Source organism: Ictidomys tridecemlineatus, chromosome 2, assembly GCF_052094955.1.
Source record: "Ictidomys tridecemlineatus isolate mIctTri1 chromosome 2, mIctTri1.hap1, whole genome shotgun sequence".
In the NCBI taxonomy this organism is placed as follows: Eukaryota; Metazoa; Chordata; class Mammalia; order Rodentia; family Sciuridae; genus Ictidomys; species Ictidomys tridecemlineatus.
In genome coordinates, this window is record NC_135478.1 from 145,848,998 (window position 1) to 145,867,064 (window position 18,067).

Here is an 18,067-nt window from a genome sequence, read left to right on the forward strand (position 1 = left end):
CAAGATGAATGAAACCGGAGTGCGATCCTGTTCTAGATGGGGACAGGAAAACTTATCTCAATAATGTTGGAACAGGTGCTGCCTCGGAGCTGGGCAACTAATCCTGCAGGTTGACAGGAGAGGAACCTGGGCAGGCCTCGCTGAGGAGCTCATCTTTGAAAGAAGTCGTGAAGGATGGGTTGGAGTTTGTCAGAATGGCAGAGGCTGCCGGCTGTCCTTTTCATATTTGTTCTGCCATCTCTCTGTTGTGATGGAATCTTTTTTTTTTTTTTTAATATCCACTGCAATGTCCATGACATTCCGGCCAATGCAGAGAGAGCAGAAGCGATGCGTACAGCCTCTGCATTGTGACCTTAAAGGGAAAGAGATTGTCCTTTCCCCCTTCCTGTTGGTTAGAATGCAGATGAGACACTGGCAGCCAACTAGGGGGAGAAGACAAGGGCAATGCCCCAAGCAGGACAGAGCAACAGGTGCAGGGGCCTGGGTCGCAGCCCCCAGGGAGCTGCCTGACTAGCCCTAGACCACGGCCAAATGCCTGGATTGTTCCTGGAGAGGTAAACAGATGTCTGTCTTGTTGAAGACGCTATTATTCAGGATCTCTTGACAGCTCCGAAACACCTGGGCTAATAGGGTCAGACAGGCACAGACTGGAAGGTGGAATTAGAGGTTGGTCATTCTGGGAGAAGGTGACAAGAAGTAACATGGGTCCTGTATGTTGGACACTATACTAGATCTGTTATATGTATCAACTCATGTAATCCTCATAACCACCTTATAAAGTGTAATTGATTCCACTCACAAGTGGTTTGCTCAGGGTCATGTGGGCAGTGGTGGTTATGCAGGTGGGAAGGTATCATGTGAATTTCTTCTAGATGACTGCTGGATTCAGCTTGTACCTGAAGGCTTCTATCATCTGCAGCTCCAATCCCTGTGTAGTCTCTTGGAATAAATTTCCAATCTGGGCCACTCTTTTCTATTGCACTGGGTAGGCTTAGTGCTATTCTCCCCACGGTGTTTCTCCCCTGAATGTCAGTCACGACAGGAACTTTGGATCCCTAAAGTTACTTGGAGAAGGATTACTGTAGCAGGATTCCAGCTTCTCCAATGAAGCCAAGTTCCTGTGCTTTGCCGTGACTTGCAGGCTCTGACCCCAAACTTGCAGTGCCTTTCACACAGCAGGACCCAGGGCCACTTGTCTCTGCCAGAGTTGGGGTGCCTCTCCTCTCTTGGGCTAGTCAGCCCTTGCAAGGGACACCTTCACCAGATCCCAAAGCATTCGTTGAATTCTAACAGCCACAGTGGTGAAAAGGAAGGAGGCATTTCTCACAATCTGAGATTAAATGAGCCAGTTTTCAGAACGACTACAGCTTTCATCCTTAGGAGAAGCAGGATCATTTCCTATCTTTAAAAGGCTTGAGATAACAAGCTACAATGTCCTGCTTTGTTTTGGAAAGAATAGGCTCATTGTCCAATGAATAGAAACCTGTAGAATATATTAAGGCAATCTGGACACAATAATGGATACCAATATAATACAATCAACGGTCAATTATGCAAATTATATTCAGCAACACAAATTCTCCCCATCAGACCTGGTCCATTATGTCCTGAATATTTGATACTGAATAGTGGCCAAAGGAAGCAAAAATAAAGAAAAGATCACTCTAGCATAAAATAAAGAACTTTTTTGGGGGGGGGGGAATGTTACTATTTTTCTTGTCAACTTGATTTTTCATTACATAGATCTTTATAATCTTTGAAATCTTTTCTTTGAAATAAACAGAACCAATATTAGAAGTGAATTTTTAGAAGGTAGTGGATGTATGTATTGATCAATACTTTCTGTATTACTTAATAGAAGAACATTTTAAGATCTCTCTCTCCCTCCTTTCCCTATCTTTCCCTCCCTCTCTACTTTCTTTCCTTCCTTTCATCTTTCATTTTTATTTGGTACTAGGGATTGAACAGAGGGTGCTTTACCACTGAGCTACATCCTGAGTCCTTTTTATTTTTTTATTTTGAGACAGGGTTTCACTATGTTGCTAAAGCTGGCTTTGAACTTGTGATCCAGGGACTTGTGATCCTCAGCCTCCTAAGCTGCTGGGATTACAGGCATATGCCATCATGCCCAGCTTTAAGATCTATTTCAAAACTCTCCCTGCCATAACCTTTCTTAATTATCTTCAAATATGATGAAAACATCATCCTTTGTGACCCCATGGTGCTTTAAATATGGACATATGGACACCCACAATAGGTATTTGCCCTTCTGATTCTCCACATTGTAATATGAATTTCTTGAAGTCGAGAATGGAGACTTTCAGATCCTTAATCTCTAGCACGTAGTAGATGCTTAGTAAACATTTGTTGACGGCATACATGCATGGCTTGAGGAAATGGAAATTGAGAGAGTTGATAAGAATTATTTTATCCTCTATGTGTATGTGTTTCTGTATGTGTGCAGTTAGTTCATTTTCCCAAAAATGATAGTAGAGTGAGTCTGTTTCCCTGACAAAAATATAATCACTGTATTATCATAAAAAAGTATTTTCCAAACCTCTTGCTTCAATTTCCCGAATGCATATGTCAACCACCATGGGCCTCTGTGTGTTGTGAGCCTTTACAAGTGTGGTGAGGTCACAACAGTACACTTTCTTGATCCTCTTGAGATCGGGTTGGCAGTCATTGGGCACATGCTTGGAACACTGCTTGTGCACATTCAATCCACAGTCTGAAAACAAAGAAGCCACATTAGTCTTGGTTGGTCCTTTTGTCAATGCCCAACACAAATTATACACTGCCCCAAATAGTAACATCCACACCCAAGGGTTTGATGTATTCCTCTGCAACATCCATCTCATTTAGAAGTGAGAGTCTCTACTAGAAGAGGAAGTATGAGATTCATCTTAATTCACAAAACTCTGATGAAAACTCTGCATTTTTCTCACTAAGATTTCTCTGTTGCTGGACCATAAGAAGAGAACACCTTGCTGAGATAGTTTAGGTAATTAGGCTGCTTATGTACAGTTTTCCTCTCTGGACTTGGATTCTTTGGGTTCACATTGGGCTTTTGAGTTTTGGGTTTTCAAAGCTGGTAATGGCTCATAAAGGGCACTAGGACTTATGCTGGGTTGTTTCCTTAAGTCCTGGATGCTCCTTTTGTAGAAGACAGAGTTACTGTCTTTGGTTTGGGGCACCCATTACCATTGAAACTCTCTTTGCCTTTCCTGGATCTTTACCCAGAGTTCCCTCCCAATCCCTTCCTTCCTTCTGGGCAGGTTGGGGAGGCCACTTCCCCTTCTACCTGACTTATTCTGACACCTGTGTGTGGAAACAGTGTCTAACTGCACACTAGGGGCACTACCTGAGTGTTTATAACAATGCCATGAAATGTGATGATTAGAGTAATTATTTATAAAGCTCCTATCAAGATCCCAAGCTGCAAAGGTGCTTTTAAGTTCAATGAACAGATTAAAAGCCTTGTTAGCAGTTGGTATCCACTGACGGAAGTTCTCTGACAGTAAAGAGGCACATAGACTACTTTCTGGAAAATAAAAATTTAATGCTAAAGTTGTTCACGGTTGACTTGTGGTTGAATCAAAGTCTTGTTTTTTCTGATTATAAAGAATAACATTTTTATATACAAAACACACACACACACACACACACACACACATACACATATTTTCTGGAGAAAGTAGAGATAGGCTTTGATTTTTGAAGTCTTCCACGAATCCACCATGCCCCAGAGTAATAAATATTATAGTCACATGTTTTATAAAAAAAACACTTAACCATATCCAGGATTTCAGAGGATCTAACTTCTCTGAAATCATCAGTAATAACTTCGAAGTCATTTTTCAGTAATGTTTTCTTGCTGAGACCTCTGTCTATGGTCACCAGTTTGAATCCATCTTAGTTTTATTAACATGAGAAATTCAGCAAAGCTTAAACAAAATTCAATAATATTTTGATAGATCTATTTAGTGAATGTAAATTTTGGCTACCTGGACTAAACAGAACAGCCTGGTTTTCTTGTTGGGATCCACTTTCAGAAAATAGGGATCATAACCGCATCTTCCTCTTAAGGTGATCAGAAGCATCAATTAAATTACTAGAATGTGCTCAGCATATAGTCTGAACACTTTAAGTATGACCATTGTATGTATTATGTAAATATTAAGTCAAATAAAATAAATAGTGTTTATAGTAATAGAAAATATACAGCCTATCCAGCTACTCATTAGTAATTTTCACTGTGTCTTACAATTCATTTAAAATTTCTTGTTAGATTATGGTAAAAAATGCATTACATGAAATTTACCATTTTAACCATTTCTAAGTATATTTTACTGTACTACCATCACTGCCATCAGTCTCCAGGCCTTTTTCATCTTGCAAAACCAAAACTCTATGCCTCCCAAGCAATATCCTGTGCCCCCTTCGAAGTCCCTGGCAGCCACCATTCCACTTGCTGACTCTATAAACTTGACTACTCCAGGAGCCTGTGAATAGAATCATACTGTATTTATAATTTCACAATTGCCTTATTTCATCTAGCATGTTGTCCTCTAAACACATCATGCTGTATGTAGAATGCATCAGGAGTTTCTTCCTTTTTTTGAAGATACACCCTGATTCGCTCACAGCAGGGAGAGATAAGAGTCCTACCTACCTGGAAGACAACAACATGTGGGTCTCTTTAGCCTTTGCCCTCAGGATCCATGAGTGCTGGGATTGCCTTCCTTTTTAAGAATGAATGAAATTCCATTCCTTGTATGTCCATGTCACCTTTTGTTTATCCATCCACCCATCAATGGACACCTGGGTGGCTTCTATCATCCCCTACTGCAAACATGGATGCGCAAACATCTGTTGAAGATCTGGCGGTCAGTTGTTTTGGGTATCAGTCAAGGTGTGGAATTGCAGGATCAGATAGTAATTCTAATTTTCTTATAAACTTCATCTTAAGATTTGAAGCAATTTCATGTCTCTCTATGTAGAGTTTAATACTAATATTTTATTAAAATGAAGATATTTTATAAGAAATATTAAAATATTTAGCTTTTATAAACTAGTAGAATTTACATGTGTTGCAAATAAGGCCCAGGTAATTAAAAATATTTATTTATTTTGTTTTATTTATTTATTCTAATTGGTTGCATAGGACAGTAGAATGCATTTCAGTTCATAGTACACAAATGGGGCACAATTTTTCATTTTTCTGGTTGTACACAAATAAAAATATTTAAAATAAGGAGAACTGAGGGCTTGATGGCTATTCTTAACCTTTAATGCTGTTTTTAGCCTTCCTAATCCTCAGTGGACATAAAAGGTCAAAAAATAGCCAATGGAGGGAGCTAACAATATAGTTTGAGACTGTGTTTCTATTAAGAAAAAAATAAATAAATAAATCATTTTATCCCCCAAAAAGCTGCTGATCGGGGTGGGGATGTGGCTCAGTGGTAGAGCTCATGTAGCATACACGAGGCACTGGGTTCGATCCTCAGCACCACGTAAATATAAAATAAAGATATTGTGTCCATCTAAAACTAAAACTAAAAAAAAAAAAAAAAAGCTGCTGATCACAGCTCATGTGAAGTTCAGAGTTTCATTTTCATAATATTGACTTTGGACCAATTTCCTGCTGCAATTGGATAATACCAGCAATGAGGGGCATTTTTTTCATAGCTATCAGCTGGATAAGCCGAATTAATGAGTAATTCAGATATTCTACCACCAGGCTCAGCAGTTCGACCAGGAGCTATGTCGTGACTCCTGGCAAGGCAATTTTTGGTGTTCATCCAGGTATCTGAACGTTTCTGGGGAGGCCACCTCTGGTTTGCCACATGCCTAAGGGATCTGCTATGGGTCTGCAGAATTCTCCAACATACATGTGAACCACTTGAACCCTCCCGCTGTCTACAGGGGTGACTGCCATCAGTCTCCAGGGCTTTTTCCATCTTGCAAAACCAAAACTCTATGTCTCCCAAACAATATCCTGTGCCCCCTTCGAAGTCCCTGGCAGCCACCATTCCACTTGCTGAGAAGTCATTTTATGGGTAAAGGGGAAAACCAGGGTTGCCTGATCCTCAGAACCAAAATAGGAAATATGGGAAAGAAGATCACCTTAGTCTAGTGTCATTAGTTGCTTTGATTTTAAATTATTTAAAAAAAATCATACCCTAGCGAGAAGGAAATCAGTCATGAAGTTAGTGGAAACCCCATAGTCAGAAAAATCATGGTAGGATGAATTAGGAAGCCTGGTTCATTAATTTGGCCACCTTATGCCATTTTGTTCAATGAATCTTAATAAGGTGTGTGGTACCCTTTCAGCCTTCAATTCCAAGTGGAAAAACACCCAGGTTTCAAACTACTTTGAAAATATGTGATATCAAATTAAGGTAACTGGTTTCACTGTTGATCTGATGACAGAAAAATACTGAACCTGGGCTTTGGAATCTGGCTGCCTTTGAATCAATGTTCCACCACTCACCATGTGGCCAGAGGCAATTAAGAATGAGCTCTAAGACTCCATTTCCTTTTTCATTTAATGGTAGATAATTGCATCTTCCCTAAGGTCTGTGGTGAGGCTAAATGACATGATAAATAGAAAATGTTTAACCTGGTGCCTGTAGCAAATACTTTTTATGTCTTGCCTTTTATAGTAAGATGGGATAGGAAACAAGTATTGCTTTTCTATTTATAAAATTTCATTGATTTTTTTTTTCTTTTTAGGACTACTGTCTATTGGGGAGGTCTACCTAAGTCTTAAGGAAGTATACTTGTTAGGGTTTTTTTCTTTCTTGCATAAACATGAGATATTCCTTTAAATTTTTGCAAACTCTTAAGAACAGTCTCCCTATTGAGTACAGAGAGGCCTTGAACCCTCCTGGAAGCCAGGCTTTTTTAGTTCATCTAGGTAGAGTCTCCAGCTCTGGAGAACTGCTAACTCAACATAGCTGCACATTTCCTGATGGAAAATGGAGAAACAAAATTCCATGTCTACCTGAGCACCGGACTCCTTGGGCGATGAGCCCCCACATGAAATTTGCACAGTATTCACACCAGTGTGGGCCTCGGAATGTGTGGACCTGTGTTCCAAAGAGAAGAAAAGTGTCAACAAATTCAGGTATCTGGAGGCGGTAGTCTCCTGTGTTAAATGCATGGGTGAAGTTAAGAAACAGCCGTCTCAGCAGGAGCCATCCCCACTGCCCTTTTCTTTCTGGTGAGGAACAGTTGCAAATGGATCTGGAGAAAGTAGAGATAGGCTTTGATTTTTGAAACCTTCCACTAATCCACCATGCCCCAATCAGAAAGGAATGTGGAGAAACAGTGAGATTACAGAGCCATGCCATCACCCAGAACAAGGCACTGTGTGTAGAGCCCAAGATAGCCTGAGTCAGTGGCTACAACCTGCATTTAGCTCAGCAAGTTCTGGAAGGCAGAACTCAATTACTGTGCCCTTTTGACTGAAGTTGTTCCATCCATCTGTAGAGTATTCAGCCAGGTATAAATAAGACATGATTATGGGATAATTAAAAGTTTCCAAGGCTTCAAGCCACTTCCAAAAAAAGGCATTAAAAAAAAAAAAAGTGCAGGAGTTGGCTGAAAATATAGGCTACCAATAGGACCCATGGAATTACATCCCCCAGAGGTCTATACTCAGCAGGGCTTGCTGTGCCTTTCAGGTGGGTAAGCTGAAAGTCCCTCCTGGTTGGCCAAAGTGCTGTTCTCATTGTTTGGTGCTCAGCCAGTTGTTAAATATTCCACATATCACAAAGTAAGGATGGTCTTATCTCTGACTAATCAGGTACAGGTCCTCCTGTAACAGGATCATATATTAAGCCATGAGTTAAAACAAAAACCAAACAAAATAAAATAAATAGTTGTTCTCTGGCACTAAAGAACTTCAGAGCAGAGCAAATGTGGCCCTGGTAAGCCAAGAACCACTGCAGTATATTGGCGGTATACAAATTTATATGAAAAGGTTCTGATTTTTTTTTTAGGCTTTTGAAAGTTTAAGACCTTAATTAACAAATAAAAGAAATGAAGACATTATTATTTTTTTTTTAACAGACTGGGAGATCTACATACAGCTTTTAATGAAAAAAAAAATCAGGACTACAAGTATGGTCACAATTTGGGAAGATGTTCATCAGAGAACAGATTAAGATAAAACAGCACCCCATGACTTCTTCATTCATTCATACATACTAGATATACATACTAGGGTGTACATAAAGTGGCGAGGAAAACAAACCTGGTTCCCTCCTAATGGAACTCACAGAGAAGTAAAAGCAGTAAAGAAAATAGTTAATAAATTTTTAAAAAGCAACTATGATCATGGTTTCTATGCAATAAAATTAAATTATAGTTATCTTTTGGTAGTTCAGCTAATCACATGTAAATTGATTTATACTGTTTTCTTTCTGAAAAATGTGAAAAAAAAATCTCTCAAAGTTGTATGTCATTTAAATGGAGGCTTGTTCTACAAAGAGTAGAACGTGACAGAGTACTCCTTGTAGGAATGTGGAGAACTCATCCCGGAGCACTTCACATAGGTCAAATGCCATGATTCACTCAGAGACCCACAGAGATTGAACCTGGTACTAAAAGCACCCATCAGTAAAAACGTCTTGTTGAAAGTTGGCGGCAAAGTTGGTTATTAATAAATTGCTGAGATTGCAAGATCAACTAAATATAATAGAAATATAACTAAAAAAAATTGTACATAAATGATTGTGGGGGAAAAAAAGATGTGGCTACTGCCAGAGAGGCAAAGAAGGGCCCAGTATTACCCAGGATGGGCAGGGAGGCCTCTCTTGGAAGGTAACCTGGAAGAAGAGAAGAGCTAGTTTTGTGGGGAGAGGAATAGGGAACATTCTAGGCAGAAGGTATGTATGGAGGCCTTTCAGGAATAAAACAGCTTGGTGTGATTGTGCAGTGGACAGCCAGGGTGGCTAGAACATGGGGAATGAGAGGGAGAGGAACTGAGATGAAGTTGAAGGCAGGAATAGAAAGTCACACAGGATCTTGAAGACTTTATTCATGAGCAAGGATTTGGTTTTAATCCAGGTACAATAAGAAATTATTATAGGATGCCAGTATAAAGATGATTTTTTAAAAAAGATTATTTTGATCACTGTCTTGAAAATGGAGGATATTAATGGTGGAATAGATTTGGATACTATGTAGTAGTCTAGCTGAGAAAAGCAGAGGCAGAGATCGGGAGGCTGGCAGTAGAGACGGGATATTTTGAAGTAATTTCCACAGCCAGATCATAGAACGCATGTGATCTTTGAGGAAGAGAGGAATCGGGAATGACTCCTAGTTTCTAGCCTAGGAACTAGTTGGACAGTAACACCCTTTGCTGAGATGGGGAAGACAATCTTTGGCAAGAAGGTAAGGAATCAGCTTTAGATAGGTTAAGGTTAAAGACTCCCATGATACCCAATTGTTAGTGTTAAGAAGGATTTCACACAGCTTTGATGACTTAGAGGAGGGCTGAGGCCTAAAGATATACTTTTGGCTATCCCTGACATATAGATGGTATTTAAAATTATGTTAAAGGATAAAGCATATTAGGAATAGGGAGCAGAAAACAAACAAAAGAAAGTTTAACTCCATATCCTCAGTGCTCCACATTTAGTGAAAACCAAGAACGTAAAGTATTTTAGAAGCCAAGAAATGAAGAGTGCTTTAGGAACAGAATGGGCCACCAGGTTAAATGCTGGAAAGAGGTCCAGTCGGATAAGCACTCAATGTTGATTCAGTTACATGAAGTCATCACCAACCTTGGCAACGACAGTGTCTTTGGGCTGGTGAGGACAAAAGCCAGATTCAAGGGAACTGAAGAGTAAGTGGGCAGTAAGAAACTGGAAAGAAGTCGAGGCAAATTCATCAAGAAGTCCGTCCATGACTTCCAGCAAAGAGAGAAGACTGCTCAGGAGAGTTCTGCCATCAAGGGAAGATTTTATTTTATATTTTATTTTTAGGTGAAAGATGTTAGGGCATGTTGATTTATCAATGGGGTTACCATAAGAGGTAGAAGATGCTGGAGATGCAGAAAAAAGATAAGCCAAAAAATGATGATCCTGGGAAGTTGAGAGAGGGTAGAATTTGGGGTAGATAGGGAAACAATATTCAGAGGGAAAAATAGTTAAGATTTTCCAGAATTAGTAAAACATAGAACCTGAAGAGTGAAAAAAGCTAAATGAGTCTCAAATAAGACAAAGAAAAATAATCTGCATAGATTGTGGCGACACTGCAGAATACTAAAAAACAAGGAAAACCTGAAAAAGGACAGCAATTAGGGTGAATGCAGACTTTTCCTCAGCAAGAAGAGGTTAATGATTATGGAAACTTCATAGAAGTGATCAGAGAAGAATATTGCACAACAAACTTTTTATTTATTTATTTTGAGACAGGATCTTGCCGTGTTGTCAAGATTGGCCTCAAATTGCATATCCTCCTGCCTCTGCCTCCCAAGGGGCTGGGATTATAAACATGCCCCACTAAAGCTCGCTTGGCAGTCCAATCTTTACATCCAGATTATTATCATCCAAGAGAAAGGTAAAATAAAGCTATTTTCAGACAAATGGCAAGAGTTTCCACCCAGGGATCCTCATACAAAGACATACTAGGATATACTCCATGAAGAGCAAATGCAACCCAAGAAGAAGGAGTAGGATTCAAGAAGTAATGGTGAGCAAAAAAGAAAAAAAAGTGACTGTGGGTTCATCTAATCCTGCATAAAACAATAACAATGACTAATTTTAGGGGACTTATAAACAATGAAAAATGATGTGAAGATTAAAGAGGATGAGGGAAGTTAAAGCTTCCCAAGGTCCTTACAACCGGGGATGTTAGAAGAACTACTAGTAAACCAAAGGATATTTTAAATCATTTATGCATATTTTTAAAAATTTAGTATACCCAAAAAGAGTGAAATAGAATGCATAAATTTTTAAAAAAACACATAAGGGAAAAAAACTAGATTTGATCAAGCCAATTAAAAGCAGGAAATAAGAAAAAAGAAGCAATAAAAAAGCAGAGTGAAATATTTTTAAAATCCTTATAGTTTTCTAGTCACAATAAATATAAATGACTCAAACTTATCAAAGATACATTTTTAGATCCTTTAAAAAAATCTTTGTAAGAAACACACTCAAAATTAATATGAGAGAAATATAGGAAGTAAAAAAGACATACCTAGTAAATGCTAGCCAATAGAAACCCAAAATAGACCATATATATGTCACTATTAGTGATAAAGATGAATCACAATGAGATTTTTAAATCAGAAAGATATATTAACTTAATTCATATGGATGTGGCAACATGATCTCAAAAAACATAAAACAAAGATTGAATTACAAGGAGAAACTGGCAAATCCAAAATCAAATAGGAAAGAGACTTCATATGCAACCAAAGAATACACACTCTTTAAAAACACATGGAACATTTACATAAACTGACTACAAGTCAAGCTTCAATATGTACAAAAGCATTGACACTAATATTCCTGTATATTAACAAATAAATAACAATAGGTTGCCCAACTCCAGCAAGTTTGGTACAATACATTTCGTATCAGTGGTACATGAGACCAAGTCACTCATAAATGGAGACTTGATATATCTCAGAAAGAGCTTTTAAATTAGTGGGGGAAGGATGTCAGAGAGATGAATTATTTCCTATTTCATCCACTAGGCACCTTTCCATTGCCTTATTATTCCCTCATTTAGTTGATACTCACATGCTGATGCTTTTTGACACGGGCCCTATTACTAGGTCTCTTTCAACCAGGTGAAGTTGAAAGAGATCAGAGGAGCAAGAACTCCTTGCACTTAAGGATCTCATTATCTACAAGAATAAAGAGGCAACTTGAACAATTATATCAGTGACAATAGAGCATGTTGGAGATTCTGTGGTAGAAGAATGGAGAGAGTATAAATTATTCTGAGAAAGTCGGGGAAAGTGGTACTGGGTTTTGAAGGATGGACAGTTTACCAGACTGGGAACGATGAGCAGGCAGGGAAGCCACAGAGTTAACTGGGGAGCAGATGACTCGGGGACAACATTCTAAGATGAGGAAATAGCATAACCAAGACCCAATGACAGTGGGCTTTGTTTTTGGTGAAAGGCACTCTTTTTTATAGGTGGTGCAAAAGACGGACAATACAATGCTCTTCTCTGAAACATCTGCAGTGGATAAGGTACCCTCAGGGAAATATCCTCATGCCTTGGAGGAAAAATGGAAATGAAATATTTAGAAATTTAGAAATTAGGAGGGTAGCTGCAATATTCACTGCACACAAACAAAAATGTACGTTGATAAAAAAAAGAAGCTGACCTACTAACTGCTTCAGGAAATGCCAGATATATTAATCACAAATTTTCTATAATTGCCCTTTTTGTCAATATGTTTTAAAATAGAGAACATCAAAATCAATGCTTATTCACCCTGCTCATCTTTACCCACATGCTTTCCCAGCAGACATCCTTACTGCCTTTGATCTCATTTCTCCAGCCAAATAGATGCAGGTAGACATCAAGAGACTCACAAATAACTCCAATGTCCCTCTCAGTCCCACAGAAATAAAATGGAATGGGAACAGAGAAGGATTGTGAAGTTAGCTAAACATTATTTTAGGCTCACTGCCTAACTTCCTTTTTTTGGGATGGGCTACTGTTTATTTTCATGGCTGATGTATTGTTCACTTTTCTTTTAGACAATCTCTACAATATAGATCACATGTGAATGTTGAGGGCCCTCTCAGAGTCCATTTTATTTGGGGTTGACTTATTTGGCTACTCTCTTAGTAAAATGCCTCATATCTTGAAAGTCACTAATCGGCTTTTTCCATTCCTCAGCAGTTTATTGATTTTCAAGAATATCTTTTTGGAGAAAGAACATTTTGCAAACTTTAGGGCAGTAACTAAAATACCCTAGACAGGAAGAAAATACCCCAGACAGGAAGAATGTCTGTCCAAGACTTACTGGGCATGGTTTGCCTGGAATTCAAAAAACCACACCAAACAAAAAGATGGCATTACAGGAGATAAGGCATGTTTTATGAATGACCCAGGAATTGCCACTTAATAAAAACTGAGCCAGCAGAACTGTCAAGAAAAATCCCAGGCGTGTGTAGCAAGTAGCCCCTGGCTTGGCCCTTACTAAATGAACAGGATGTTATTTGTCTCACATCTGCTCAATCTGGAAGGCAGTATTCTCTAGTGATTTTATAACAAATATGTTTTAGTGGACTGGTGTAAACGTCTCTCAAATGTACAATTAGCTTGGCTCAGGATCTGGTTGTAAGACAGTGGTATTTATCATGTGCTGCAGTTGAGAAGATTTGCTTTTTCTCATCCGTCTATATTGGGGTTTATCAACCTTGTTACCATTTGGGGCTTGAAAATTCTTTGTTGGGGCGGGGCAGCTATCTTGTGCATTGTGGGATGTTGTGCAGCATCCCTGGCCCTTACTTGCTAGATACCAGTAGCAAACCTCAGTGGGGACAAACCACAAATATCTGCAGACATTGCCAAATGTCCCCTGGAGGTGACAAAGTAACCTTGATTGATATTCACTGGTATAGAATAGAACCGTACTGTCTTTAGTATCATTTTTATTAAAAATGGGAACTAAGCAGGGCAGTTTGCATTTTTATTATTTAAATTAAAAAGGGGAACATAAGTTGGGCATGGTTACACACACCTGTATTTCGGCTACCTAGGGAGACTGAGACAGGAAGGATTCGAAGTTTGAGGATCCTTAGCAAGACCCTGTCTCAAAATATATGTGTGTGTGTATGTGTGTGTGTGTGTGTGTGTGTGTGTGTGTGTGTGTTTATTATTGAAACAACAATAAAATGGGTTGGGGGTGTAGCTCAATGGCAAATCACCTGTGGGTTCAATCCCCAGTACCTGGAGGGGAAAAAAAATAAGAACTTGATTATTTTGCTTTGCTTCAAAAAAGGCTCTTTTGGACCAAAGGCAAGTTTTTCCTGTTTGCTTTCTGTGTAAATGAGGGGCCTTGAGGTAGTTCTGAGAGTCTAGTCCAGCTTTTGCCCAGTGTTAAGTGAGGGCAGGGAGTATTGGTAGCTTATCCTCAGTCAAATCTAGAGATTTGAAAGTCTCTAGATTTCAGCCAAGGAATGAATGAATGAATGAATGAAAAATATATATATATAATTTACTGTAGTGCCTGTAATTATGTGACATTTAACTCATGTGAGAAATTAAATTAAACTCTGGACTTTCCCCTCTTGAAAGATCAGATGGAAGACTGACCTTGAAGTGAACCTTTTCAGATAGAAGAATACAGCAACAGAGAGTGCCACAGAGAAATCTGCAATCCCCTCTAGAGGCCCGCTGAGTAGATGCTGCAGGGGAGCCTGGGTTCTGAGGTGAGGTTCTCAACCCCAGCACCACAGATCCCTGGATTCATCTGTCAGCAGCTACTACAGTGCATTTAAAGTAGGATTCAGGATGTGGTCCAAAGGCAAGTTTGTGATGAGCTCAATAACCTCATCTTGTTTGACAAAACTACTTTGGACCAACTCTGTAAGGAGTTTCCCAGCTACAAGCTCATCAGCCCAGCTGTATTCTCTGGGAGACTGAAGATTCATGGTCCCAGATCAGGACAACCCTTCTGGAGCTCCTTTAACAAAGTGCTCAGCAAATTGGTCTAAAGTGCAGCGCTCCAGTAATTGACATAGAAAATACAAAGTGGATGGTATCCTAGCTGCTGGTAAAGATGCATGAATGGGTCAAATCAATTATAACAAATAAAGCTTCATCAAAATTAAAAAATGGGACTGAATTTCTCAAACATCAATTGCTGCAAAGCTTTTTGGGACTCTCCTCATTGCATAAAGTGAGACATTCTCATTATCTAATTTCCTCTCAAGTTCATGAGGATATTGGCACCCACATTCTTTTGAGACAGCCTGTTCATAAACCTTCTGTGGCTCCCCACTGGGTGTGGCAGGGCTTCTCAACCTCAGTGCTATTGATATGGGACTGACTAACTCTTTGTGGTGCGGGCTGTCCTGGGCATTATGGGATGTTTAGCTGTATCCCTAGCCTCTCCTAGTTGCCACTGGTACACCCTCAGTGTGAGAATAAAACAAATGTCTCCAGACATTGCAAATGTTCCGGGGTGGGTAGAGTGGTATGATCCTTGTCTGTGAGAGTCCTATTCTTTCATCGTCACTGTCTTTCTTGCACATGATACATATCAGCCTGAAGTCTGTATTTGTTGAGTAAAGGAATGAGTGGTGAAATGGTTTCCTTTCCTGAGAACCTGCCAAAAGACCTGACTGATGTGTGCAGTGACCACTGGTACTTGCCCCACCCTCACCCACACCCCCAGCAAAACATAAAACGCATATTTCTCCGGGCTGAAAATTCCAGAAACATGCACTTACTCATTTAGACTAGTCCCTTTAAATTATGTGTTCTTTGGATCAAAACAAACTCTATACAAAATTAATAAGAGCTAAGCGCTTGATAAGAGTCAGACTCTTTAGTAGATGATTGGCATCTGTGAGTAGCTTGGCCAAGTCACGTCCCTGGTGTGTGTGGCCTAAGTCAGGCATCCCAGCAGGGCTTACAACAAAGCCTTTTCTCTTCCACTGGGCTCTGCTAATTTGTAAAGGAGTTTACAAGGATAGTGATGACAGTGTCCTAACATGTATGTACAGACAAACCAAGGAGGTCAAAGAGAAGCTCTGAGTCAGGCCCTGGCAGGCAGAGCACACCACTGCCTATGTGAGACCCTTCTCCAAAAACCCTTTCTGCACATGCTTGAAATCCCTGCTGTCCATGCAGTTCCTGGATACGGGCATTCTGCTGAACCCAACAGATTTAAAACAGATGAATTAAGCTGTCATTTTCATGAACACGCTCTTTTTAAGCTAAACATGCACTGTCATGGGTTTGGATCTTAAATATCCCCCAGAAGCTCATGTGTTAAAGACTTGGGTCCCTGTGATGGTGCTATTGGGAGTTGGTGGGACTTAGTTAGAGAGAAGTGGGTCACTGGGGGCATGCCCTTGAAGGGAATATTGGGGCCCCAAGCTCTCTGTCTGTTTCCCAGCTGCCAGGAAATGATCAATTTCGCTCTACAACATGCTCCTGCCATGATGTTCGACCTCACCACAGGTCCCCAAAGCAACAGAGACAGATGACCATAGAAAATTTCTGAAATGGTGAGAAAGGGAGGAAAGGAGGAAGAAAGAGAGGGTGAGGAGGAGGGAAAGCAGAGGGAGAGGGAGAGAAGGAGGAGTTCACATTTCTTCCTCTGCTTGGTGGTCGTCCCTGGAGCTCTGTGAGCCCCTCCTGTGTAATAACCTCCTTTTAACTGAAGAGTTTCCAGGGGTTCTATTACTTGAAAATAGGGTTTCTAATAATTATAGTGGTGGAGCCGGACCAAAGTAGGGTGTTGATAAAAACAACTCCTCTTCGTAGCACTTAGGAGCAGGAGCCACATTTCCCTCATAAAGACCATTTCTGAGCCTATTTATTCAAGTCTCACTTGGAGTCACTCATTCCATATTCAAGGTGACTAATTCTGCCTTTCTTTTCAGTTGTTCCTCTCAGACTCACTTCTGCCTAAACAACCTTTTGTGATGATTAGACAAAGCAGACAAAAGAGAGCCCACAACCCTTTCTGAAGCTGATTTCCGGGTAGGCCAATGTGCAGGTGCAATATTCCCTGGTCTCTGCTCCCCAGGTGCACAGGAGTGCCAATGAGAATGCAAGTGGGAACGATGGGCTAGCACCTTTTTTGTGAAGTCAAGGAGGAAGAAGAAAAGATGAATGTGAGCAGGGAGAAAAAATGGCTTGCCCCAAGCAAGCAGCCACTATACTGATAAGAATGCCAAGATTGTGGCTAGGGGTGATGGTCCAGTGGTAGAGTGATTGCTTAGTAGGTGTGAGGCCCTGCTTTCAATTGAAAAAAAAATGCAAAAACCAATAATAGGCATAGAAATGAAAAATGAGCCATAAAACCCAAATTGGGTGGTTGAAGAGCCATATGCTGGACAGGTGCATTAGCAGCACACTGACACATTCTCAGCATCGTGAACTTCTAGTCTGGCCCCCAGGAATATTATGGAAAGGTGGGCATCAGGGGGAGTATGCTATAAGAGCACACAAGATAGGGTGTGCCCCAGAGGAGAAGGATGCTGCTAGCAGAACAGGGGATAGAAAAGGGTGAGTAAGGAAATTATTTCACTTATGTCCTGATAAGGACACTTCTGAGAGTCACCACACAGGACACGGGGCAACAGGAGTTAACTGGGACACATGGCCTTCACTATAAAACACTGGGTAGCACTGTACACTCATGTCCTTAGCCAAATGGGGGGCAACAGCTGGCCTAGCCCTTCCTAATGGCATCTGTCTGCCTACAGCCCAGTCTGATGACCTTGGCAAGGGCCTGCTACCTACAAGCGCAATGAACGTAAGTGAATGCAACACACAAGCCACAAATGGGGGCTCACTGGGGTGGGGAGTGAGGAAGGAGGCTCTAAAGCTGCACTTTTGCGTAGACAGGGTCATGAGCTTTGCCTATGTGGAGCCAGTGGGCTGAGGCTGGGCTCTGATCCTCATAGGAGCTTCTGCAATCAGCAACCAGACAGAAATCCCTCTCTCTGGAGGAGTTTCCATCTGACCAGGGGAAGGCAGGACAACAAGTAAATGTGTACATCAGCCAGTGACCAGTGCTGTGGAGAAAAGTAAGGGAAAGTGGAGTTGATGGTGGGGGGAGAGGGACCAATGGGGAAGGGCACACAGATGAGGTGAGTGTAGGGAGGTTCCTCTTGACCTTGAGAACTTTCCACTCTCCATCCCTATTCTACGTGGGGAGGAGAGAGGGGTGTCCTGGATGTCCCTGTGATGCAGATCCTGGGGACAGGCTGGGTGGGAGGGACCAGCTCTGAGGTCTCTGAGGGCACCTGCGGAGTCCTCAGCTTCTGCCCCATTGATGAACAGACTGTGCAGGGGCCCTTTGCCTCTGGGCAGCCTCCCTAGCTCACTCCTGGCTCATTT

At 40.7% G+C, this 18,067-nt stretch overlaps 1 protein-coding gene across 3 annotated transcripts in view; it reads right to left on the reverse strand.

The window, feature by feature from the left end:
* Chn2 (chimerin 2) overlaps positions 1-18,067 on the reverse strand; it is a 296,829-nt gene that overhangs the window by 10,621 nt on the left and 268,141 nt on the right. For all 3 annotated transcript variants that reach the window (XM_078039919.1, XM_005319154.4, XM_040291802.2), the window contains 2 exons: positions 7,010-7,094; positions 2,558-2,731 (listed from right to left, as the gene is read on the reverse strand). In XM_078039919.1, the coding sequence (XP_077896045.1) occupies positions 2,558-2,731; positions 7,010-7,094 (259 nt within the window). The remainder of the gene's footprint in view (positions 1-2,557; positions 2,732-7,009; positions 7,095-18,067) is intronic.